We start from the raw sequence: 27,020 nt of genomic DNA, 5'->3' as shown, positions 1-27,020 counted from the left end.
TTTGTTTTTAAAAATTCAAACTTCTTCGATATTATTTGCAAATGTAAATAATTAAGGATTAAGGAAAATAATAAAGCCATTGAACATCCTTACAATCTTTCTACCTCTCCCTATTATTTGAATAACATTGAGAGGTTTATTGCTCATGGGCAAGACTTAGGTACAGTATTTAGGTGCTATTTCTTAGGTTCTCCTCTTGAGATTTAGTCATGTGAATTTTTTCTCATAAGATGGAAGTGTATTCCTTAATTAAGTAGTCACATGGCTGAATCTTAAGAGAAAAAATAGGGAACAGCACCTAAGGTACTGTACCTAAGTTTTGTCCATTACTCATATACCAAGATCAAAAAGGTGTTGGATATCTGTTGAAACTATATTTGAATGTTTAGAAGATTGTTAGGATATATGTGTTTCACATGTTAGGATCATATGTCACTATTTTATGTTATTGGCTAATCCTTTGACAAAATACATTTTACTTGTAATTGGGTAGTTCTAGGATGTGTTCAAATACTTCAAGAAACAAGGTTTCAAGATCAGGTGTTGAAGTCATCAAGTCTGTCCAAGAAATAAGCTAAGAAGTGCAAATTCATTAAGTCTCGACAGCTGCATCTATTAAAGTTTAAGGAAGCTATTCAGCCCGTGGCTCAACACCTGCTCGATAGTTGCTCAACAGCTTATCCATCGAGATTTAAGAAATTCAGGGTTCTGATCTGATTTCTTGGAATCCGTGATTATGTGTTTAAGTCTTCTTTTCTCCTAACTCTAAACATATAAAATGATTATTTTAAGGGCCATCAAGTAGTTCACAAGCTGCACAAGTATTGAGCAAACTCTGTTCAAGCAAATTGTGACCGGAGACGAAGTTCTTACCCTAGTTCATCTCTTTCTCTTGAAGAAGTTGCTACGTATGTGCACCATAAGGTTTTGTAACCAAGCATCTTCTTGATCTTCATTGTGTGGATGAACTGAAGAACTTTGCAACTAACAACCTTCTTAGTTGGTAATTGAAGTCACGTATTGGGATCCACACAATTGGTTAGTCACGTACTTGGGAGCTATGCAGCAAAAGAGGAACTGTCACTACATAATAAGTCTAATTGCATATTAGGGTAAGGGTTCAACTGTAGGTTGGTGAGGTACTTGGGATTCCTTTACTTGTAACCGCTTATTGTAATAATAGTGGAGTTTCAGGAATGGTGACCTGAAAATCACCTAGTGAGATTTTTGCTGTGATTGGTTTTCTCCATTCGTAAATAAATCACTGTGTTAATTTCTTTTCCGCTGCATACTTAGTTTAATTGGTGATTTGTTTGTGCTACCACGCGCTTTGCATGCTAATTTGATTAATTAATAAACTTGGTTAATTCAATTAATTCATCACAAGGAGTCAATACGTTTTTGGCCTATCAAAGATTAATAGAGAAGACCAAATAACCCACTTATTGATTTGTGATTATTTTCGTCATTGGGCTTGGTACACCTCATTTCATGTGTATTGGTTACAGTCTTGTATATATGGAGCAAGGCTTTGTGTAATAATATAGTTTTTCTCCATTTTTTACACTTAGTAGTCACACAATCTCTCCACGAGAGAGAGAGAGAGAGAGAGAGAGAAGTTTTTCTCCATTTTTTACACTTAGTAGTCACACAATCTCTCCACGAGAGAGAGAGAGAGAGAGAGAGAGAGAGAGAGAGAGAGAGCTTAACAAAAAAAAAAAAAAAAAAAGGACAGAAGAGAAGACAAACCCCACACATAAAATTTGATTGGAATAAGCTCGATTGATTTTTTTTTTCTTCTTCTTCACCATTGTCTTTCCCTTTAAAAAAATTATTTCTCAATTATTTGCTTTTGATAATATTGTTTTAAATAAGGAAAGATGCAACTGAATTTAATATTCAAGTAAAGTCAATTCAAGATGCAAATCATATATATATATATATATATATAAATATATATAATCTGAAAATATTTCTCAAATTTCTAGACATTCATCTCACCAATTTAGTAAACAAACAAGTGTTTTTTCAGTAAACTTTAAAATTTTAGACAACTTGATTTATTTATATCCTATAACAAAATATCCTAATTTAACATAAAAATTTGGAAATGAAAAGTAAACTTATCCAAATCCTTTCTTATTCCTTAAAGACATATACAAATCACTATCCAGTACAAACCAAAATAATAATAATAATAATAAACAACACCACATCCAAAAAAATAAAAAATAAAAACCAAAAAAGAAATCAACTTTATATAGATACAATTCAATTTTCAAATTGAATATGTAATTGTTTATTTTAGTTTATTAAATGATTAAAATTATTTGTGAATAACTAAGCAAGTCTCTAAAAAGTGACTCGAGGAGATCGTTCAAACATCATCTATCGACTTAGAAAGAAGTTTATGCATGATTGGGCGTGCTTTGCACATGGCCTCCAATGGCATGGCTTTAGGCATAGTGATCCCACTACCTTCATTTATGTCAACTTCTTTTGTAGTGACCCTTTCCCACTCAAAGCTTTGAATCAACGAACCCAAAGTCAAGCTTACTGTACGTTGGGCGAGGCCCGCCCCAGGACAAGTCCTCCTCCCCATCCCAAATGGCATTAGCTTATGTGCTTCAACCTCACAATTTTCAAACCTCTCAGGCTTAAAACTAGTTGCATCATCCCATACCTTAGGATCTCTATGTATGGCCCATGCATTAACCAATAACATTGTGCCATTCGGTACATCATATCCTCCAATGGTGCAATCAGCGGAGGACATATGGGGTACTAACAATGGTGCTGCTGGATACAATCGAAGGGTTTCTGAGATAATACTTTGAAGGTAGTGTAATTTGGAAACATCGGATTCCTTAATCAATTTCTCTTCTCCAATTTGACTATCTATCTCATCTCTAGCCTTTTTCAATATATTAGGATGATTCAGGAGATTAGTCATTGCCCACTCTAATGTGACTGCTGATGTATCAGTCCCAGCCAATAACAATACCTGCACATTATACACTAGGTGTTTAGAATAGAACAATATATATTAATGGCTAAAGTCCAAAACTGGCATTTTAAGTTTCAACTTTTGTCATTTCAGTTCTCTAAATTTTAGTTTTGTCATTTCAATTCTCTAAGTTTTCAATTTTGTCAATTCAGTATTCCGTTATCTTTCAGTTAAGTGCTGCCATTAACTAAGTCAAAACGACGTCATTTTGGACTTTTTATTATTTTTTTATGTTTTTAATTTCGTAATTAAAACAAAATAGAAAATTGTTATTAAAAAAAAAAATCAGAGAAACGACATTGTTTCTCTGCCCCTGAAAATCAAAACAAAAAACCCACCCCACCAATACCCTAGCCTCACCGATTTTTTAGAAAATAATTGACAAAATAGTGAGAGATCGAGAGGGGAAAAGAAGAGGGAGAAGGATTATCCACAATTCTCTTGTCACAAAGTAAATCCATATCTTCGTTAGTTTTGATAAGTAAAACTAACATATCAATGTAAGCAGTGAAAAATTGAACGGCACAACTTGTTAGCTCAAAGGCTATAATATTCTGAAATAGAGTTTCCCACAAATCAGATAATCCTACGGGTGGGATTTCCAATACATTGTTTTTGAATTCTAGGTCAACTAAGCGTTTGCCTAAACGAACCTGAAACTTTACTCCTGCCTCCTCTAGCTGTGTTGCAGAGTACCGAAGTTCTTCATAGCCATAGTCTATTGACGATAGGCTTTTTAATGGAGATAGCAGAAAGGTTCAAAGCAGGTTTGTGATGTGTTCTATTTGCCATGCTTCATCAGGGCATATTCGCTGAATGTTAAGGTTATCAAAAAAGTGAAAAGTAAGCTTTGACAGACTTGGGTAATTGCCACAGGGAATTACAATTTTGAATAGATTCTCAATAACAAAGAATGAAAGTTGATTTTCAACAATAAAGTATTTCACCCTCTCCTCCGTTCTCTCCCTCTTCCTTTCCCCCTCTCAATCGCTCAATATTTTGTCAATTGTTTTCTCAGAAATCGATGAGGCTAGGGTATTGGTGGGGTGGGGTTTTTTGTTTTGATTTTCAGGGGTAGGGGAACGACATAGTTCCCCTGATTTTTTTTTTTTTTTTTAATTATGAATTTTTTTTATAAAAGAAGTCCAAAATAAAGTCGTTTTGGCTTAATTAACGGCAACACTTAACTGAAGGGTAACAAAATACTGAATTAATAAATTTAAAACTTACAAAATTGAAATGACAAAAGTTGAAATTTAAATGGTCAATTTTAAATTTTAGCCTATATTAAATAAAAATTGTTTGTTTATATGTTATGGGACATTTAACGATGATGATATGAATTTAACTAGTTTTTATTTGATAAATTGTATGTAACTAGTTAGTCTAATGTTATTGTGGATTTTTTTTTTGGTGACTAAGAATGTCACTTTTTCGCACTAGACAGCAATTCCGATGAAGCTACTAGAGAAAAATGAAACGGACAATTGCATGACTGCTTTTTAAGATGCAAGAATCAAACGAAACCTTGTTTTCCTAGTTTTCTCAATAAGAGATGAAGCACTATTGAGTGCACTTACCAATATAAGCCCCTTGATGATTTGGTCTGTGTAGTAGTCTGGCTGCGATTTTTGCAAAGAAAGCATATGGTCAATCATAGTGTTACCCTCTACCTCCTTACACCTTTTCTCATCAATAAGTGCTTGCAAGAACTCATCCGTCCTCTTCGAGAGACTCTTCAACTTCTTCTCCAAACCTCCATAATCCATCCACTGCAAGATGGGTACAAACTCCGCTGGATTTGATGCCCCTCCGAACCTTGCTATCTCTTTCATTATCCGCCTAAACTGTCTCGCTTCTTCCTCGTCGTTCACGTCCTCATCGTACCTGTAGTACCGTTTCCCTGCCACCATTCTCATTATGGTGTTAAATGTCATCTCCAAGAGCATTGATTGTAGCTCCACCTTGGCGAAACCGTGGCAAGAATTGCGTGACAGGTTTCGTAGCAAGTACTTGATCTCGTCCCTTCGGATGCCTAAGAACTTGTTGAGGCGATTGTTTGAGAAGATTTCAAGGGTACTAATGCGGCGGAGGTTGCGCCAGTGATCGCCATATGGGGATTGTACTAAGGTGGTGTTGTTGTAGGCAACGTGCTTGCCTGATAGGGTGGGAGGACGGTTGGCTAATACTATGTCATTCTTTGTGAAGCATTCTTCAACTGCTGCTGGGGATGACACAATGACCACAAGTTGTGAACCAAATTTAAGTGAGAATATTTGACCATATTTTTGTGAGAGGGCAAGGAAAGTACGGTGGAGTGGTTTTTTAATGATATGGAGATGACCTATAATTGGAAGAGAAGGTGGGCTAGGTGGGAGGTGTTTTGGTTGAGTAGTTCTTGTTTTGACGATGAGCTTGATAGCAACAAGAAAGAAGACAAGAGTGAGAGACAAATATAGTAAGATGGCTACCATGTTTATTTTTTATGATACTGAAATGATTTCTGATGCTCTGTGATTGAAGATGCATGCATGTGGTCACTACATATTTACAGGGACTAGCGAGTAAGTGTTAGAATATCATTTGTGTACACAGGAGACTTAGGATTTCAAGCTAAGGAGGGCTTAAAGTACAAGAAAGAAAAAAAAAAAAAAAAAAAAAAGTCTAAATAGGCATTTATATAATACTAACAAATTATATATCAATCAAGATCAATACACAAAATTATTGTTTCTTAATACATTAAGATGTAATCATTTACCAACAAAGACAAAAAAAAATACAAAATAATATTGTTTCTTAAGAGCATCAACTGTTGAAAAAAAAAATATTTTCACAAATCAAAACTTACTTTTGCTACTTTAATATAGAATTTGAAATGTTTCGTACAGTAGTATTTTAGATATTTTGTGTTCTAAATACTAAGGGGGTGTTTGGTGAGTATTTCTAAACAACAACTTTCAGTTTTTTAAACAATATTTTACGTATTTTCACACACTTTTTTACCCACACGTATTTTCACAAAAGTTTTTAAATAACAATTTTCAGTTTTTAAACACATGTAGCAAACGGACCCTAAATATTTACCATTTAGAATATCTTATTCTACTAATTTAATACTTGGTTGACTAAGATTTTTTTTTTTTTATTAAGTTTTTAAATTGTGTAGTTTCTATCTATCAAAAAAAAAAAAGTTGTGTAATTGCTAGTTGGGTTAGGTTAATTAAAAGAGATGGAGTCTACATTTTAAAAAAGAGGGATGCACAACTCTAAAAAAAAAAAAAAAAAAAAAATTCTTGGGGATAGGGGGCCCAAAATTTTTTTTCCCTTTTTTTTTTCTTTGGGCCAGGGGCCGGGCCCCTTGGCCCCCTGTGGGTCCGTCCCTGTGTGTACATCACATTGATTGAAGATCACGTTTCACGTTTTGGAGTTTGGACAGATGTGGTGCCTTTTTGTTTCTCTCATTTGATTTGCGTCACCGAGTACGTAATTGCATTTGGCTTTACATGCATGATTTTATATATATATAGAGAGAGGAAAAGGTGAGCGAAATATTATTAAAAAAAGAGTAAAGTCAGAGTACAATATATCATCTAAATCACTAGGTAGTTCTTCTATCCAAACAATAGTATCTGCATAATATATATATACTAGTATTATACCCGTGCGATGTACGGCTTAATCAAAATTTATATGTAAATTATTTTTTTATTAATTTACTTAAAATAAATAATAAAAACAAATGAATATTTTACTTTTAAGTTGCATAATGAATGCATCTTGTGTGAGACTAAAATATCATAAAATTGAATGGAAAATAGTAGAGGTACCTAAATATATATATATATATATATATAATGATTTTCATCAATACATTGAACTTTGAGGCTTAATTAATCACATATATTTAAATGGAAAACCTTTAAATTTAATAGTTAAAACCTATCCAAAATAATAATTGAAATCATGTTTAAGTGAAACCTCAATTTAATAATTAAGAACAATCTAAATTATTAAACATTTAAAAATTTGAAGTACAAAGAAACTGACATGAGAATTTAATTTTTGTCCTTGAAAGCATGGAAGAAGGCACTGAAACTTGAGTGAGTTTCACCCTACCAAGTTTAAGTTTAAACTTAAAGTTTAAGTCCTGTGCGTTGCACGCTACATGTGTGTGTATATGCATGAAAAATGACATGAATTTAACATTTATTGTAGAAAAGAAGTGGTGTAGTCTTACCCATATCTAACTAATTCTTGTTCTAATCCATCTGTGTAGCGTGTGTATATGAGTGAAAAATTATCTGAATTTAACATTTATTGTAGAAAAGAGGAGGTGTAGTCTTACCCCTGCCTAGTTAATTCTTGTTATAATCCTTTTGTTTTGCAGGGAGAGAGAGAAACCCTTCTTTTGAAGAGAGAAAAAAAAAAAAAAAAAGGTCAGCATATAATAAATAATAGCTAAAATATTAATCTTTGGAAGTGGTATCTCGTATAGATTAGTATTTCAATTGTGGGTTTTGGTAGTTAGAAATTAGCGCATAGTAGTTAATAATTAGAAAATTACTTTGAAATTTTTTTAAAACTAATCCCTTAAAAAGAGTTTTAGTGGAGTTTAAATCACATTAATAAATTATCTCTCTATTCAAAATTTTTTTTTAAATCATGTTAATTAAAAGTTACTGATAAAACTATTATTAGTAAACATTTCTTAGGCTTATCTATTTAGCTTTGTTGCCAAATTTATATAAACCCTTTTATTTCTTTTTTTTTTCGAAGAATATAACACAACCAAAAACCTATATACAACAATTTACATTCAATATAAAGAATATAATCAAACTTATTCATAATTTAAAATTAAGAAATTAACACAAATTATAAATTAAGATGTAAATTTAGAAAAAGAACAAAAAATAAACCTATTGTTTTCTCTATCATTTTGAGAGATGAGAGTGTGAGTATGTAAATAAAACCTGAACCAATTATTGTAAAAGAGAATAAATGAGTACAAAATTTTAATATTAATTATGAATTGGGTTTAAATGTATGTGAAAAGTTTTTATTAATTTTTTTGAAGTTAAAGAAAAATAGCTTAAACAAAATGAAAAAATAATAATGAAAAAAGAATGCACACCTGTCATGGACTTTAGGCATTCACATACTGGAATAAACTTCACTTCAAAAAGGATATATATATAGAGGTAGAGTTTCATTTTATATAGAATTTAAATCCTATTGGAATTAAGATTTTTAATCAATTTGTTTGTTGCTATCTCATAAATCCCATAAAAGGTGGATTAAAAAAACAGGCCATATGAATAGAAAGAAAAAAGAAAACATTTTTTTTATACAAAAAAGGTAACTTTTCTTTTATAAACCAAAAAAAAAAAAAAAAATACAAATACAAATGTTTTTTTTAGAAGAACAAACGTTATTATATATAGATACCTTTTTTTTTTTTTTTTTTTGTGAAGAAAGAGAAGGTATTTACTTTAAATTCAAATACTTATTACCTTATTTACAATTTTTTTTTTTTTAATTTTACTATATGTAAAAAAATTTTTGGTAAATTGTTATGAACAATAATTATCAATAAAAAAAAAAAAGTCACTTATGAAGAGGAAGATTTTGCTGTTGAATACATTACTGTTTTTATTTTTTTATTTTTTTTACGGGTATTATGTTGTTTTGTTTTTTTACGCGAAGTAATACAATTTAAATTAAAAAAAAAAGGATTAGATGAATAGTTTGAATTGTAATCAAATTAAAAAATTTTATCAACTTATAAATTATAATAATAAAAGAATTAGATGAAGAGTTTGGATTGTAATCAAATTAATATTTTTATCAATTTAGAAATTATAGGAGAAGAAGATAAGCACAAAAAAATTATATTTATTTATATTTTTAAATTCTAAAAAAACTTATGCAATTTAGTGCAACCATTTGGCGCAACCACGAACTTTATTCAAATTTTTTTTTTTTTGGTAAATCAATATGAACAATAATTATCTAAAAATAAGTCACGTGTGAAGAGTAAGATTTCGCTGTTGAATACGTTGCTTTTTTTTTTTTTTTTTTACACGAAGTAATATAATTTAAATTTTAAAAAAGGAATAGATGGAGATTGTTGCTATTTTTTGCTTTTTATGTGTACTATGTTGTTTTTTTTTTTTAATTTTTTACACATAGTAATGTAATTTAAATAAATAAAAATGATTAGATGAAGAGTTTGAATTGTAATCAAATTAAAATTTTTTATCAACTTATAAATTATAATAATAAAAGGATTGGATGAAAAGTTTGGATTGTAATCAAATTAAGATTTTTATCAATTTAGAAATTATAGGAGAAAAAGATAAGTACAAAAAATTATATTTATTTTTAAAAAATTCTAAAAAAAATTTCTGTAATTTAGTGTAGTCACTTGGCACAATCATGGCTTTAAAGCCCAACTTTTATTATATAGTATATAATATATATATATATATATATATATATATAATGTGTGGATAAGGAGAAGTTATACCTTGTACCGGGTATATGTTACCTCTTAGGCAAGTTAGAAATAGGGTTGGTGCTATAGCCAAGCAAGGGGGTTCAAATGAACCCCCTAAACTGGCCAATTTTTTTTTTTAAATATAGATAAAATTAAAAAAAAAAAATGTTTTACCTCCAAAAACAAAAATTTGAACACCTTGACTTTAAATTTTGTTTAAACCCTACTGAAATGAGCTTGAATATGATTATCTTAGTGCTATTTTCACAATATTTTTCATAATAAATTTACAATAAAGGTTAAGTGGCAAGTTGTAATTGGTTTTTATCTAAACTCACAACTTACATCACTTTTTTACATACCTTTAACAACTTGCCACCTAGATTTTATTGTGAAAGTGTTGTGTTAGTAGCACTACTCTTAAAATTGCTCATTCATTAAAAATAAATAAACATTCTCTCTAGAAAATAAATAAATACACTTCAAAAGCAAAAATTTATATCAATTATTTTTTTTTCTTAGTTTCATGTTTACTCTCAATTTTACTTCCAGGTGTTTTACTATTCTTTTTTATCATATATTTTTATATAATTGATATTAAATATAATAAATTATTATTAATTTGACAAAAATATATGATTAGTTAGTTAATTATATTTATTTATTTAGGGGGGGGGGGGCAAAACCTCAATAAAAAAATTCTTTAAAATACAAATTAGCATATATTTAATGTTAAGAAAATATCAACAAAAGAGAGGAGAAACAAAATAACCATTTATTAATACATTTTAAATTAATAATTTAAAGATAGAATTCAACATTCTTTTAAATAACAAAAATCATCTATAGTTGATTTTGTACTAAACTTTGCAACAATCTCCCTTTCAATCCTAATTTTCTTTAGATTAATGAAACATGAATTTATAAAATTTATATAATAAAATTTGTAATACTAATGACTATACACTACACATTAGCACCAATTTATTAACACAACTATTCAATTCTATAATACCCCACATAAAATTAAACTAATTTACTCATAAACAACCAACTAGTAAGTAGTAAGTTCCTATGAAAAAAAAAGTAAGTAGTAAGTTAAAAAAAAAAATTAAATATTTTAAGTTAAAAATTAATAGCCAAACACACATGCCATCCCACCCCACACACTGATTAATGGCCACCCACACACCCCACTCTCACTCACTACAAGTACATTAACTTGGTTTGTAATTTGGTTTCATCTATCTTTCTTCTTCTTCTTCTTCTTTTTTTTTTTTTTTTTCTTTTCAGCAAAAGTAGTCATATGTTTTTCACGAAAATTCAAATAGTCAATCTTAACACTCATAAAAAAATAGCTTGGATCTAAGAAGAAAGAGTAAGAAACAACCAACACAGTAACACAGATGTTGTAGTATAGTTGTTTGCCAGTTGGGTTTTATCATTTTCATGGGCCAATTTGTAACTTATTGGGAGGAGGGGGGGCCAAAAATAATTATTTTGGGCTCAATTGTTAAACTATTCATTAAATGTGTATAATATTACTAATTTTTTTTATAAAAAAAAAAAATGGAGGTTGGGGGTTTGGGGCAATGGCCCCCCCTCTGCCCGTTACTAGTTCCATCTCTGATTTTTAAATCAAATTGCCTAAAATGCCCTTATTATAATAAATTCATTTTTGATGAGGATTACTTTAATGAACCAAATCTTGAATGGAGGCCTCTAATGAAAATCTTTTTTTTTTTTAATAATAAAGTTGCTTTCATTTTATTGCATTAAAATTAACTTGTCTTCTTCTCTATTCAACAAGTTTTGCTTCTCTACGTGTCCAAGGGTGGGAAATTGGTAAAATCTTCAATGGTCATGCTAATGTCTCACACGTGTAAAATTTGCCTAGCAAACACTATCACCTATAAAACTTTATTAACTCAAGAAAACAATACATGAAAAAGTCACAAATCAAAGTATTATATTATTAAACCATATTTCTCTCCTAATTCTCCACATATTAAACATTTCATTTGTCAAATTGGTTCTCCATGCACTCCATTCACAGTACCATTAATAAAATTTGTACACAATTTAAATAATTGAACAAGATGATAATTAAAATAAAATATTAAATATGAATGACCTGAGTACCAAGTGCGTGGGTAACCCACCTCCAAATTCCTTGAGAGTAATGTTCATACTTCAATAAATAACTTTGACATAGACCCACACTTCAATAAATAACTTTCAACTCTCTGCCTCCTAATATTAATTAATTGATTTTAAATTTCAGAATTTTGATTGTTTAAAGTCACCCCCACAAATTACATTTTTCTATATATCAAACACGTTAATATATATACTGAAAGTTCAATTAGTGTATAAAACACTATGAATGTTTAGACCCCCAATTTACAAATTACCAATTCAAGCTTAATGTCAAACAACTAATGTGCGGAATATGAACATAAGCTTAAAACAGAATTGATAAAAAATCTAAACCAAATAAAATCACATTCACAGCAGAAATTAAATGGAAAAGATTAAGGGAAGAGAGATGCAAACATAAGGATAACACTCGATGTGTTATCGAAGAGGAAACCGAAGCCCTTGGCGTAAAACCTCTCCGCCGCCCTCCAAGCGATAAACAATCCATTAAAGAATGTAATTGGGATACATGAACAGTAGAAGACCCTCCAAGCCTAATCTACCCAATGTACCTAAGCCCTCCAAGCTCCTACGCTAACGAAGTTACGCCGAACCTATTTTTTCTTTAACTTACCGGATTCCGCTACTTGACCATAGCATCTACCAATATGAAATTGGTCTCTTCTTAACTGTTTCCCAAACACCAAATGGCATTCTCACAGATATGGGTATGGTGAGAAAAGGTTTTAGTAATGTACCTCTCAAGGATTTGACAATGGAGAGGAAGAGAGTAAAGGAATTTGAAGAGTCTCTATGTGAAGATTGTGAATGAATCAATCTTGTTTTTCTCTAGGGTTTCTCTCTCAAAATTCTCTCTGGAAACTCTCAGAATATCGTGGGTATAAGGGTATATATATAGTAGGGTGAGAAGGAATGTGAAAAGTCAGTTTTTTCAAAACAGGGTGGTCTAGCGACTTGACCTCGCGACTGGGTTGAGCCGTGAGTTCAAGCCGCGAGCTAGCGGCCTGGCCAGCCTAGGACTTTTGTTTTGTAGTGCAACAGCTAGCATGACTCTTCAGTTCCCCTGCATGCTCCACATGTGTGCCAACTTTGGCGGCTTGCCAGTCGCGAGTCACTCGCGAGTCCAGCCGCGAGTCACTCGCGAGTCCAACCGCGAGTCTCTGCATCCTTGCACAATCTTGAGCATTTCTTCTCACACTCTCTCTCACTACCCTTACATAATTCCCACCTAAATACAGGATTACTAATTGCTAAAATACAAACAAATTTGGCACGGAATAAAGCCAACAAGATGGTTGATAAAATTCAACCTTACATATACTCCTAAATGCACAATTGAATAAAAATCTTTTGTTAATATATATATCATTGATATGCTTTGTCACCAAATTGGCTAGCCGATCAAGGTCACTGTTTCGAATCTCAATATCATAGAACCTCACAACTATACAAATATCAAATATGGCAAATCTGAAATTGTTATGAATAACAAAAACAGAGGGCAATACCTATAAAAATTACAAATCTAAGGGCAAAAAAAAAAAATCTTGAGAAGAGAGAGCAAAAATTGAGGGTGAGAAAAAGGAAGTACCCATACAAATAGATCTCTAGTAGCAGAAAACAATAGAGAAGAAGAGAGAGAGGGAGCAATACCTATGGAAATTGCAGACCTAAGAGAAGAAAGAAAGAAAGAAAATTCCTTGAGAAGAGAGAGCAGCAACTGAGGGTGAGAGAAAGATAATACCCATATAAATAGATCTCTAGTAGTGGGAAAATAAAATTTCAGAGATCGAAGAGGGAGATTGAAAATTTAGGAAGGAGATGAAATTTTGGAAAAGACGCAGGTAGTGGGGGATTATGGGAATTTTGTTAACAGAGCAATAAGAAGGAATTTTGGAGCAAATGCGGGTAGTGGGGGATTTTGGGATTTTTGTTAACAGAGTAAAGAGAAGCAATTTTGGAGAAGACGCGGGTAGTGGGGGATTTTGGGAATTTTGTTAAGCAGAGCCGATTACATTTAGCAATGGAATAGGAATTTAATACTTTTAATGAGTGACTATTCCTGATTTTAAGGAATAGGGATTCATATGGAATGATTATTACATGTAATAAAAACATAACCAAACAACTATATACCTAAACCATAGGAATAGTTATTATATTATAGTGTCTATTACGGTCTACTAAACATACTCTTAGTTAACCTTACCAAACTAAAACAACTTCCAATATGGTATTCACAAGAATGAATTATTGTATCGGCCACTAAACAGAATGGAGCTTATATTTGTGTACATACACATGCATGACACCAACATAGACACACATAAGGGTTATTTAAAACAAAAATATGTACTCATTCAGTACCTGCAGGTCCCTTTTTGTGGGAAACTATAATATTGAATAAAATTCAATGTGTTTGATTAAATGAAATTTTACTTGGGAGAATTTAAAATCAACTAATTTGTGATGCTGGTGCAAACTGTGATTGCTGATTTTATATACAGGGTTTTTCCAGTGAAAAAAATGTGAATTCTAATTAAATTTTTAATAGGCTCTTTACTGTTTGTGGAGGATCCCTATATTAGTTTTTGATCCTTGTTATTTGTTGCTAGGTTGTAGCTCTTGCTTTGTTGTTTTTGGATGTTTTCAGCTACTTTCTGCTTCTTGTTACATTGACCTTTAATTAAAAGTTTTCTTATTCATTAAAAAAAAAAAAAAAAAAAAAAAAAAAAAACCAATTCTTCTTTCATGCTTTTTCATCCCAACAAAAATCAAACTTTGATGGTTTGATTATCTGTCAGTTTTTGCAGGATGCTATGCATCTAAGTGGTGTTTGTCCAAGGTAAGATGACTATCCTAAGATTGACAATGTTAGAATGTACTACGCTATATGCTTTCTTGATTTCATTGGTAATGTGCGACAAAAAAAAAGACTCTTAATTGAATCCATTCAGGAAGAGTTGCAATTGGTACATTCTGACTCAAAATTTTGATTATGTTCTCATAAATGATTTGGTTGTTGAGAAGGTACTGCTAAAATTGAAGGAGCCAACTAATGCAAAACGGGCTCTGGCCTTTTTCCATTGGTCAGCACAAAGGAAAAAGTTTGAACATGGGAATTGGTCTTACTGTATCACAATTCATATTATGGATGCTCGAGCATTGCTTGAATCAGTTTTGAAAAAAAATGCAGGGAGTCCTTTGAGATTTTTCAGTTGTGGATTCTTCACTTTGAAGTTTCAAGATTATTGTTTCAACTCCATTTGTATTTGATTTGTTAGTACAAGCTTACGCTAAACTCAGAATGTTTGAGATTGCTTTTGAAGTTTGTTGCTATTTGGAAGAACGCGGCTTCTCTTCAAGCCTTATAAGTTTCAATACTTTGATTTATGTTGTTCAAAAATTTGATCAAGTCCCTCTAGTTTGGAATATTTATGAGCATATGATTCAAAAAAGAACATATCCAAATGAGGTAACAATCCAAACCATGATAATTGCACTGTGCAAGAAAGGGAATTTGCAGAAATATGTCGAAATATTGGACCAGATCCATGGTAAGTATAGCAACATGTCTTTCGTGTTTGATTTGTTGTTTTTGATATGATGCTTAACTACTCCTTACTCCTATGTCCTAACTGGTCCTAAATTTTTATATATATATATTTATATATTTTTATCCTCTCTCACTTTCCGCTGATACTTAGTGGACTGGATTTTATTAGCGTACCCCTTCTTTGACCAAGTTCTTATTTCCTTTTTTAATATATTAGCTTGAATAATTCTAGTACCACGTAAATAAGTAAAATAAAATCTCAATTTTTATCAAAATTATCTTATATTAGAGATCGTAATTAGGTGTTTGTCATTTTCACTAGATTCACCACTAGTATTGAAATTGTAATTTTTTTTAATGTACTTTTAGAATATTCGGTAATAAGTTTAGTAATATAAAAAATTTCCATTAAAAAAATGTAATACAAAAAATAAAAAACTTCACCACTTATTTTACCATATTGATTGAATTGAGATATTATAATTGTTAAATTGTTGATATATAATAAAAATGGTATTTGTGGTATGGCAATGTAAAAGTGATGTTACAATAATTACATATTATTCAAGTTAAACCTTTTTTAAATCGTTGGATTTAAGTAGGTCAAACAGTTAAAAAAAGACCCTCATTATTACAAATGTTCTTATTAAAATCTCATTAATTACCCTTAATTATTACATTTTAAACCTATTTCTAAAGAAACAAAATGACTTCCAAAGAAAAACAAAAACAAAAACAAAAAATTTCATGCTCATAGCCTCTGCTTCCTTCACGCCATTCACCCCTGCTTCGTTCACACCTAACCTCCACCACCACCATATAGATCACTGGAGCAAAACAATTTCGAAGAAGAAAGAGTTCTCGCTATGCCCTCTACTTCCTCAAACCTTTGCTTACACCTCTGGGGTTGTGCCATCCTTTGCTTGCCCGAACCTCCACCACACCACACACCAAATAACACCGCCACATAGGTCATTGGAGCTGTGCGTGGAGCTTGTAAACATATCAAAGCTGTCGTGAGCTACGATCCAACGGTTTGTTTTTCATGATTTACCATTTTTCCCAATTTGAATTTTGAATTATTTTGATGGGTTTTTTTGGGTTTATGGGTTTTGATTAGATACCTAAGTGTTAGGGTTAAATGAATCTGATTGTGTAAGGTTGAATTTGATCAACAATCTTGTTGGCTTTATTCTGTGCCAAATTTGCTTGTATTTCAGCAATTAGTAACCCTGTATTTAGGTGGGATTCTTGTAAGGGTAGTGAGTGAGATAGTGTGAAGAAATACTCAAGAATGTGCAGGAAAAATAGAGACTTGCGACTGGGTCTTGCTAGTGACTCGCGACTGCAAGTTGCCAGAAGCTGCACATGTGCCAGGCATGCCAGAAATTGGGGCGTCATACTAGCTGGAGCACTACAGGACAAAATAGGCAACTGGCCGTTCAGTTATCTCGCGGCTGGATCTCGCGACTCAATTAAGCCGCGAGGCCAAGCCGCGAGCCAGCCCTGTTTTGAAAAACCTGACTCTTCACATTCCATTTTCACCCTAATATAAATACCCCTTATAACCACGAAAGAAAGAGAACTTCTAGAGAGAATTTTGAGAGAGAAACCCTAGAGTAAAACAAGATTGATTCATCCACAATCTTCGCATAAGAGACTCTTCAAATTCCTCTACTCTCTTCCTCTCCATTGTTAAATCCTTGAGAGGCCTTTTACCAAAACCTTTTCTCACCGTATCCATTATTGTGAGAGAGCTGTTTGGTGTTCTAGGAAGTAGTTAGAAAGGAACCAATTTCACATTGGTTGATGCTATGGTCAAGTAGCGGAATCCGGGAAGCTAGAAAAGAAATAGATTCGGCGCAACCTCATTGGAGCAAGAAGCTTGGAGGGCTTAGGTACACTGGGTAGATTAGGCTTGGAGGGTCTATTGTTGTTCATGTATCCCAACTACATTTTCTAGTCGATTACTTACCGCTTGGAGGGCGACGGAGAGGTTTTGCGCCGAGGGCTTCGATTTCCTCTTCGATAGCGCATCGTTGTGTTGTCCTTGTGTTTACATCTCTCTTCCCTTAATCTTTGCCTTTTATTTTCTGCTGTGGATGTGATTTTAATTGGCTTGGGTTGTTTACCAATTTTGTTTATTGCTTGTGTTCATTTTCCGCACACTTATTGTTTGTCATAAAGCTTGAATTGGTATTTTTGTTATTGGGGGTCTAAACGTTCAAGGGTGTTTTATACACTATTTGAACTTTCAATTGATATCAGAGCAGGTACACTTTTGTTGGTTTCATTACCATAGTGTGATCCTTGACCCCATATTGAGATGGACCGGTCTCAATCCCTAAATGCACCTCCATATTTTGATGGTAGTAATTATGCTTTTTGGAAGGTCCGCATGAGAGCATTTTTATGTTCCATTAATGAATCAATTTGAGATGCTGTTGATATAGGTTAGACCAGGCTTGAGGAAGCCAAATTCACATGGGATAAGGCAGCACTCGCCGCGTCTAATGCTAATAGTAAAGCACTTAATGCGATTTTCTGTGGTGTGTCTCTAGATGAGTTTCATAGAATTTCTCACATTACCATTGCCAAAGAAGCATAAGAGATATTGGAGACCACCTACGAAGGCACGAAGAAAGTGAAAGACATCAAGCTGTAGATGCTGACCACTCGGTTTGAGGAGCTCAAAATGAGTGAGGATGAGTCCTTTGACTCTTTCTATGGCAAGCTAAATGAGGTGGTTGTCAGCAAATTCAATTTAGGGGAGAAAACGTAGGATTCTAAAATAATAAGGAAGATCCTTTGGTCATTGTCGGAAAGCTTTCGTGCCAAAGTGACAGCAATTGAAGAAAGCAAGGACCTTGATGACATCAAAGCCCAAGAGCTAATTGGTTCTCTTCAGACTTATAAAATGTCGCTGCCCATTCAACGGAAGAGCAAATCTCTTGCTCTTAAGAACATTAATGAAAATTTGGAAGTCCATGACTCATTGGATAAGGATGTGGTTGACAAAGATGTTGTATACCTTGTGAAAAATTTTCAAAATTTCTTGAAATTCAAGAATAATGGTAAATTTGGTGATAAAGGGACATTCCAAAGTTCAGAAAGGGAGAAAAGGGAATTCAAAAAGAAAGATGGAAAAGAATCCCAATCTACACAAGGTGTCACTTGTTTTGAATGCAACGGGCATGGACACTTTACGAAAGAATGTCCGAATTATTTGAAATTGAAAGGCAAGGTGACTCGGATTCATCCAACTCAGATTCTAAGGAAAGCTATGATGAATAAGGAAATTATTCTGCTTTTATGATTATTGCCCATGTTAAGTCTTCAGACGAGTTGAATTTGCTTGTACGAGAACTTGGAGAACATAGTGATGAAGAATCATTGGGAGTTGTTGAAGAATCAGATGCTGAAGAAGATGAAAGCACAGCCAATTTTCAAAAGAATTATAACTCAATCTTGGAGAAGTTGGGTGAGTACACAAGGGTGGCCAAGGCAGCTGTGAGAAAAATGAAGGCAGAGGAGGACTATAAAAGTCTCCTAATTCGCTATAAGGAGGCCAAATGTGAGCTAGAGACACTGAATGGTGAGCTGTCGAAGCCTACACAAAAGTAAGATTTTTTTAGCAAGAGGTTGTGCAAGTAAATGCCAAGATAGAGAGGGTCTCCACCAAGAAGCTAGATGATGTTATTTCATGTCAAAAGCATTTTTCAGACAAATTCGGGTTGGGATATACTGGAGGGAGTAGCTCATTTGGCAATATCACCAAAGAAGTGAAGTTTATAAAGGCCAAAGAGCCATTTGAAGTTGACCCTACTACTGAGAAGCCCAAGATGGAGGAGAAGAGGAATGTGGAGAACCAACGGATGTTGAACAACCCCCGTAATCAATCTGTGGGCAGGTCTGAATCCTGAGCCAAGTCTCGTCCACGACCACAAAGAGGTCCTAGATTGAACTATGTGTGTCATCACTACGGACTTCAAGGGCATACTCGACCAAATTGTCAAAAGCTGAGAGCAATGAATAGTGCAACTGCTCCAAGGTCACGAGGACCTAGAAATGACAGGAGAAATTGGGCTGGTGAACCATCAAGAGATCAAAGTGGTGATCCCGGAATGATGGACGTAATGAAGATGATTGATGCTTTCACCAACTACTTGGAAAGCTTCACACAAAGGTTTGAAAGCCCTAACTCTCATACCCAATCCTATAAGGAAATCACCCCAAACGCAAGTGACGTGTGGGTGAAAAAGGGTACTCATGCATAAGCATTACAACATGTCCATGCATCAATACTTCCTATGTTTTGTGACTTTATTTGGTTGTTTGCTTATTAATTGTGTGGGTTGAAATTTGTTTGTTTGTTTTTGCATTCTATCATTCAAAATTCTTTTTAATGTTGCTTTTGATCAATCTTTTCCTTCTTTTGTGTCAAAAATCCAAAAACCACATAAAAAGTAGAAAATCAAAAAATTTGATCGACATTGTTGAGTTTTGTCTCAAAACTTGTTTTGCCTTGTACCTTTGTGCTAATGGCTTTGTGCATTTACGAGCGTAACTTGTTCCTTTGCACTCTTATTACTATGGAAGACATCTTGAAATCTATATGACTGTTGTAAATAGATCTTCAAACTTGTCATGAATGATTAGTGAATGGTTATGTTGATCTTGAGACATGCATAGACTTGTGCCTATATATCTTCCCACTCTTTATTTTTTTGCTAAAAAGAGCTCACCAAATGTAAATCTTCAAATGCAAAGAGATATTAAGCTACAAACATCTATCGCACATACTAGTATTCGACTAGGAAAAATGGAAAGCGACCAAAAATAAAGTGTATAGTTTTTTTTTCAAAAAGCCAAAGGCTATCTCATCAAGGTGAAATATCAAACATCATTCTCACAATGAGATGTGATTGTTTCAAAAGGATCAAAAAGATCAAATGTTATGATTGAAAGTGGAGCTAAATGTAAAGCTCCAAGTTATGTAATCAAATCTTGTGGGAGGTCATATATGCATACTTCTATAATTGAGATGGGTCACATGATCTAGTGCTAATTGTGTATGCCTTGGTTGAATTGATCATTGAAGTTTCACATTAGACTAAGGACTATCTTATTGTTGATATCCACACACAGCACACAAGTTTATGCTCAATGAATGCCATATTCATTTGTGTGATTGTACTTGATAAAATATGTTTTCACATGCTCAATCTTTGTTGATTCAAACACAAAAAGATTTTTGAGTGTTTTAGTTGTTTTTAGAAAGTATTTTGTTCTCATAAAAACTAAAAATTTCAAAAACAGTGTTGCCCTATTTTGGCGACTCAGTCGTGGGTCAGACAAGTCACATGCCTCAATCGCGAGCTCGCGGGTCAGTTTTGGCGACTTGTTCGCGAGTGGAAGGTCCAGTCGCGAGGGGTACACAGAGATTTTCGCGGCTCAGCTCGTGACTCCCTTGCGAGTGAGACTTCCAGTCACGAAAAACATTTAGCAAATTTTTTCAAAACTTTTGGATTAAAGTGTTTTGGCGGGTGATGTTGGCGACTTCCTGGTGACTTACCTCAGTCGCGAAAAACGCGTGTTTTGCACAGTAAGGGCAGTTTTTAAAACCTTTTTCAGTTTTCCCTCGAACTTTTTATGACTATTCACTTTCCCTTTCAACTGAAACTGACCCAAACACTCCGTGTCACTCTCTACAAACTCCATTTTTGCTTCATTTGAACTCAAAATCTTCAAGAAAAAGGTATGGGTTCTCACTTTCTCACTCAGTATTTCTTGATTTGAGCATTTCCCTCTTGATTCTATGAGTTGATTTTCTAATTTGTGTTGGGTTGGTGATTCGGTGTTGAGCTTTGTCCACGTATGGCGTGTTGAGGATCTTGGTTTATATGAACTTGTTTAGGTTGCTAGATTTGTTCATTATCATTTGTCTTACTCTAAGCTTAGGGTTTGTTGACTGACTTATACCCATTTTGTTTGATCTTACTTTGGTTTGTTGTTTCAAAATGATTGAGTTTTGTTTGTTGGGATATATTGATTTGATTCTGTGTTTGTATATCTTGTGTGTGCTTCTGTCTTGAGTATTTTGTGTCATCTCATTCTCATCAAGATATGTCTCATTGACATATGTTTGCCCTTTGTGTGATGTTATTCTATGCACCTTTAGAACTTTTCTCCAAAATGTTGTTTGGTCTTGAGTGTCTACCAATGGGTACACTCATTTGAGTTGTTGATTTATGATTTGAGCCATTTCCTCTTTACCTAACTTTAAGCCATCTCTGGCCTTGTTGCTCTACTCTTATCTCTTTATGACACTAATAGAGTACTAATTTTTTTTTATACATGTACTGTACTTTGTTGTTGTGGCCTTTTCTGCTTGTCTACAGATGGCTCCTTCATCCCCAAAGAAGAAAACACTTGCCAAGAAAGCAGATAAGAGAATGAAAATGGACCATAATCTGTTTAGGTCTGTTTCCCATTTTGAGAGATACAAGAATTTTTTCTTAAAGGCAGGAATCATACAAGAAAGGTATGTGGATTTGAAGGATTTGAGAGACACCTTTATCCCTAATTGTTTTGAGGGGAGAGGATGGGAAAAGCTGCTAAGTGATTGAACCCTTGATTAGGGAGTTTTTACTCCAATGCTGTGATAAAGGAAGATGAGTTGAGTTGCTGGGTTAGAGGAACATAATTCACCTTAGATGCACATGACATTGATGATGTGCTAGGTCTTGAGGGGTTAGAAGAACATGATTTCATTAACTATAAGGATAGGATGCTTTCTATTAAAACTGTGCAACAGAGGATTGGTGGATAGAGAGAAAGGAAATGCCTAAATACCACAGCCTTTCCAGTGGACATGAGGTGTCTCACTATTATCATGATGTTTAACCTGTATCTTATAAAGAAGTTGACTACAATCAACAATGCTAGAGCAATTTTTTTGATGGAGCCTCAAGGAAAAGACATTCATTGATATCAGCTCCCACATATTTGATACTATTGTGGATGAGCCTAGAACCACTTCTAGGCCTAAACTGATCTTCCCTAGCCTACTCATGAGGATTTTCAGAAAGAAGGGTGTTGCAATCCCTCGAGACATCAGTCCCATGTCTACACCTTCAGCAATTAACAAGCAAACTTTCAAGAGGATAAGTGTTCGTCTTCCAGGTGAAGAAGATGAAGATGATGAAGGAGAGGGTGTCCCAATGGAGATTGAGGCAGAGGCAGCAAGTCAAGCATCAACTTCAACACCCAGAAGGAGTGGCAAGAGGACTAGAGCATCAACTTCTTTAGATATACCTCTAAATGCATTTCAGGTCATTCTGGAAAGACTTAATGGAATCAGATAGGTCCAGACCAAGCAATCTGAGAAGATAGCAGCCATGCAGGACCAGCTTGATGCTCTCTCAGCAAAATTTGACAGCATCACCACACATCATGGGCAGTGACCCTTTGGCCATTCCGGTCAAAAAGGGGGAAAAGTTTTTGAGAAGTAGCTCTTGAGGGGGACTACTATTTTGAGGGGGAGCAGTCAAAAACAGTGTCTATCTTGTTTACTTTGTTTATGTTTATGGTTATAGTATTATGTTTTGGATAATTGTTGTTATTATGGGTTTGATACACTGTGGTTATGGTTTAAGTTTGGTTCTAACTCATAACTCATGGATGGTTTACTTTTTATATATTGATGATGTTTTTCAGTATATAATGTGGTTTGTACCCATGTTGCTTTTGTAAGTTTTTAGGGTTTGTTTTCATTATCTGTAGGCTTTATGGTCTATACCATGCTTTATGCAACCTTTATGCTTTGTTAAATCAGTACTTCTAACTAAATGTCATGCATTTTATTTTTAAGTACTGTCAATCTTATGCCCTTGTAGGATTGTTCCTAGATGCATATATTTAGTGTACTATGCATTGGTTGAGTGTTGGGCATACAAGTGACTTGCATTGTTCTTGTTAACTTGTATGACCAACTGTTCATTCCAAGTGTGAATGAGCATTGTGGTCACTATCTTGTAGTGATTGCTTGTTTGATCAAGCTATGGTTTGTTTCTTAACTCCATCTTTGCTTGATCACATCATGCCTGTTTCATATGCATTTCATGCTTTTCTGCATACAATGATCATAGTGTATTGTTGTATTTCAAGAGATTTATGTTCATATGATTCAAGAGCTTCACAGTTTCTAGAGTTAGTTGTGAGTGAGTTATGTTCAACTGTCCCCAACTCACATGTTAAGTCTAGAGTCTGTTTTAGGGTTTTGTCACGGAATAGCCAAATGGGAAGATTGTAAGGTTGAATTTAATCAACCATCTTGTTGGCTTTATTCCATGCCAAATTTGCTTGTATTTCAACAATTAGTAACCTTGTATTTAGGTTGGATTCTTGTAAGGGTAGTGAGTGAGATAGTGTGAAGAAATGCTCAAGAGTGTGCAAGAAAAACAAAGACTCGCGACTGGATCTCGCTGGTGACTAGCGGCTGGAAGCCGCCAAAAGCTGCACACGTGCCAGGCATGCCAAAAGTTGAAGCGTCATGCTAGCTGGAGCACTACAGGACGAAATAGGACAACTGGTCGTTCAGTTATCTCGCGGCTGGATCTCACGACTCAGTCAAGCTGCAAGGCCAAGCCGCAAGCTAGCCCTGTTTTGAAAAATCTGACTCTTCACATTCCATTCTCACCCTAGTATAAATACCCCTTATACCCACGAAAGAAGAAGAGCTCCTAGAAAGAATTTTGAGAGAGAAACCCTAGAGTAAAACAAGATTGATTCATCCACAATCTTCGTATAAGAGACTCTTCAAATTTCTCTACTCTCTTCCTCTCCATTGTTAAATCCTTGAGAAGTTTTTTACCAAAATCTTTTCTCACCATATCCATTACTGTGAGAGGGTTGTTTGGTGTTCTGAGAAGCAGTTAGGAAGGAACCTATTTCACATTGGTTGATGCTATGGTCAAGTAGCGGAATCCGGGAAGTTAGAAAAGAAATAGGTTCGGCACAACCTCGTTGGAGCAAGAAGCTTGGAGGGCTTAGGTACACTGGGTAGATTAGGCTTGGAGTGTCTATTGTTGTTCATGTATCCCAACTACATTTTCTAGTGGATTACTTACCACTTGGAGGGTGGCGGAGAGGTTTTACGCCAATGGCTTCGGTTTCCTCTTTGATAACACATCGTTGTGTTGTCCTTGTGTTTGCATCTCTCTTCCCTTCATCTTTGCCTTTTATTTTCTGCTGTGGATGTGATTTTAATTGGCTTAGATTGTTTACCAATTCTGTTTATAGCTTGTGTTCATTTTCCGCACACTTATTGTTTGTCATAAAGCTTGAATTGGTATTTTTGTTATTGGGGGTCTAAACGTTCAAGGATGTTTTATACACTATTTGAACTTTTAGATTGTTTTTTGAAACTTACTTTTTTTATGCAAATTATTATATCTTGATGGTTTTTGAGTAGATTCCTAAGTATTCAAATCAATTTTTGCTTATTTTTTGTTATTTTCGTTTGTGTTTTTTTTTTTTTTTTTTCCTATATAGGTTACTTTTGTATGCTTTTGAAATTGAAAAAATTAGTGATTTTTCACAAAGCTCAATGATAAAAATTAAAGCTAGATGTGAAAAACTAGAAGCCTAGAAGAGGTCTTTCTTCCTCTTTCCATGGTCATGTTACATATGTGTGAACAGATCTTCAATGATCAAGATGATTTCAATTCATTGTCAATTTTATTTTCAACTAGATAGACTTAGTCTTAAATTGCGGTAATCCTACATTTGCACACAGATCCTTAGATTCAGCATGTTTCAGTGATTGATGTAGCTTAAAAGAGAAAAAAAAAAAAATGCTTGTAAAAAGTTGGTGGACATTCATCAAAATCACATTGCAATAGTCAAATGTTCTTATCTTGAAATTGAACAACCTTGCATCATTTTAACCTCTCTCGCTTTTCTTTTCTTTTTCTTTTTCTTTTTCTTTTTTTTTTTCTTTTTTTTTTTTTACATTGGGTAGTATCTTGAATACCTTTCCCGTTTCAAGTTTATCCTCTTTTACAATCTTTGTTTGCAGGTTTTGTACTCAAATGTAAAAACTAGTTTATGAGATTGGAAAATAGGGATATATGGCATAATTATTTTTTTTCTTTTACCAATAGAGAAAAAAGCTGCCAGTAATCTGCTTTGGTGAGAAATTCCACAAGAAAATATGTCTTGTATCTCTTGTCCTGCACTTTACTATCCATTAAAACCTATATATTACTCAGTTTTTAAATTGAATTCTAATTATTTTGCTTCATCTTCTTCGATTAGATTGTATATAGATAGTTAGTCTTTGTAATCTATACTCACAACTTATAATCTCTCTTTCATTCAATAAAATCTGAGTTTTATTTAGAGAGAGTCTTCAAGTTTTTATAATTATGCTTCCATGACTTTACAGTTTAATATTTCTTATGTGTATTTCCTTATAATGGTGTTAGGGAGCAGAGCAACAAACATTTGTAAGTTCTGACGGCATAAACCAAGCATTGTTAAGTTCTGAAGACATAAACCAAGCATTGTTTATAGATGTTGGCTATGGAGGAAGATGTCTATAAAAGAATAAGGTGAAAAATGATTATTCTGGGGCAGATTACAAGGCTTGAAGAGATGGATTTTTAAATTTGTTCTTCTTCAAGGAATTTTACAAGCAAGAAGTTGTAATTATAATGTCTTCTAAATAAATTTTTGCACATTTATTTGGTCCATGTCAAAAGCAATTATGTACTGTTTACTTGATTTTTTTTTTTCAAGGATCGTTTTGGTTCTTCTCTAACTCCAAAGTTCAATAAATAAAGCAATAGCAAAATAGTTTTGTTATACTATGTAAAAAGATTCTTATTGTTGATGGAAAAGTGTGAGGTGACAAACTGAAACACAAATTATATAATGTTCTTTAGGAAAAAATTGCCAAATGCCCTTTTCGGGCAAAAATAGCAGCTCTTTGCCCCCTTTCCCAAACTAATTAGGGAAATAACCCTCTTTTGAAACTCGATTTGTGATAAATCGAGTTAGGCTCTATAGCGGCGTTTTTAAGGAGCTTATAGTGACGTTTTCAAGACCTATAATGGCGTTTTGTAACTCAACCTCTATGAAATCAAGTTATAGGTAAAAAAAAAATGCCTATAACTTGATTTCATGGAGGTCGAGTTACAAAACATCACTATAGGTCCTTAAAAACGCCGCTATAGGGCTCCAGAATTTTTTATTTTTATTTTTAAACTTGATTTATCTCAAATCGAGTTACAAAAGATGAGCATTTTCCTAATTAGTTTAGAAAATGGGGCAAAATGTTGCTTAGTTTGGGAGAAAAGGGCATTTGCCCATTTTCTCCATGTTCTTTATATGGAGTAACTTCAATGGCTGTTTTGACTACATTCTTGCCACCAGAGTTCAAGCTTATTAGACATTTCTCAGCATCTTGAATTAACTCCAGCTTCAATTTGTTATCAAAGGCATACATGTACCATCAATTCGTATGGCATTTGGCATTAGCAGTTCACGGAATGAGAAAATTATTGAAACTTAATTCAATAGAGAGGCCATCATGATTGTTAAAAGTTAGTAACCAACACAAAAAATATGGAAACAAATAAAAATCTCACTAAAAGTCATGTATATGGACTCATAGTCACTCTGAAAGTCATGTATACATATTGTAACATCAGCTTTTAGAAGGTTTTGATGAAGCCACTACATATCTGATGGACACCAGTTCACATTTCATGTTAATTACATTCCCACTG

The 27,020-nt window shown here is 33.6% G+C and overlaps 1 protein-coding gene across 2 annotated transcripts in view; it reads right to left on the bottom strand.

The window, feature by feature from the left end:
- Positions 1–27,020, bottom strand: part of LOC126693796 (cytochrome P450 81E8-like) — a 124,576-nt gene that overhangs the window by 60,643 nt on the left and 36,913 nt on the right. Inside the window, exons 2-3 of one of the 2 annotated variants that reach the window (XM_050389927.1) lie at positions 4,588–5,137; positions 2,124–3,004 (exon numbers count right to left, since the gene is read on the bottom strand). In XM_050389927.1, the coding sequence (XP_050245884.1) occupies positions 2,378–3,004; positions 4,588–5,137 (1,177 nt within the window). In that variant the 3' untranslated portion in view covers positions 2,124–2,377. Of the gene's footprint in view, positions 1–2,123; positions 3,005–4,587; positions 5,138–27,020 lie in introns of those variants that run through there. The other variant, XM_050389928.1, reaches the window with a different exon arrangement.

The sequence above is a fragment of the Quercus robur genome, chromosome 7, assembly GCF_932294415.1.
Source record: "Quercus robur chromosome 7, dhQueRobu3.1, whole genome shotgun sequence".
Classification (NCBI taxonomy): Eukaryota; Viridiplantae; Streptophyta; class Magnoliopsida; order Fagales; family Fagaceae; genus Quercus; species Quercus robur.
The sequence above is the reverse complement of the archived record's forward strand: the minus strand, read 5'-3'. Positions and strand labels throughout refer to the sequence as shown.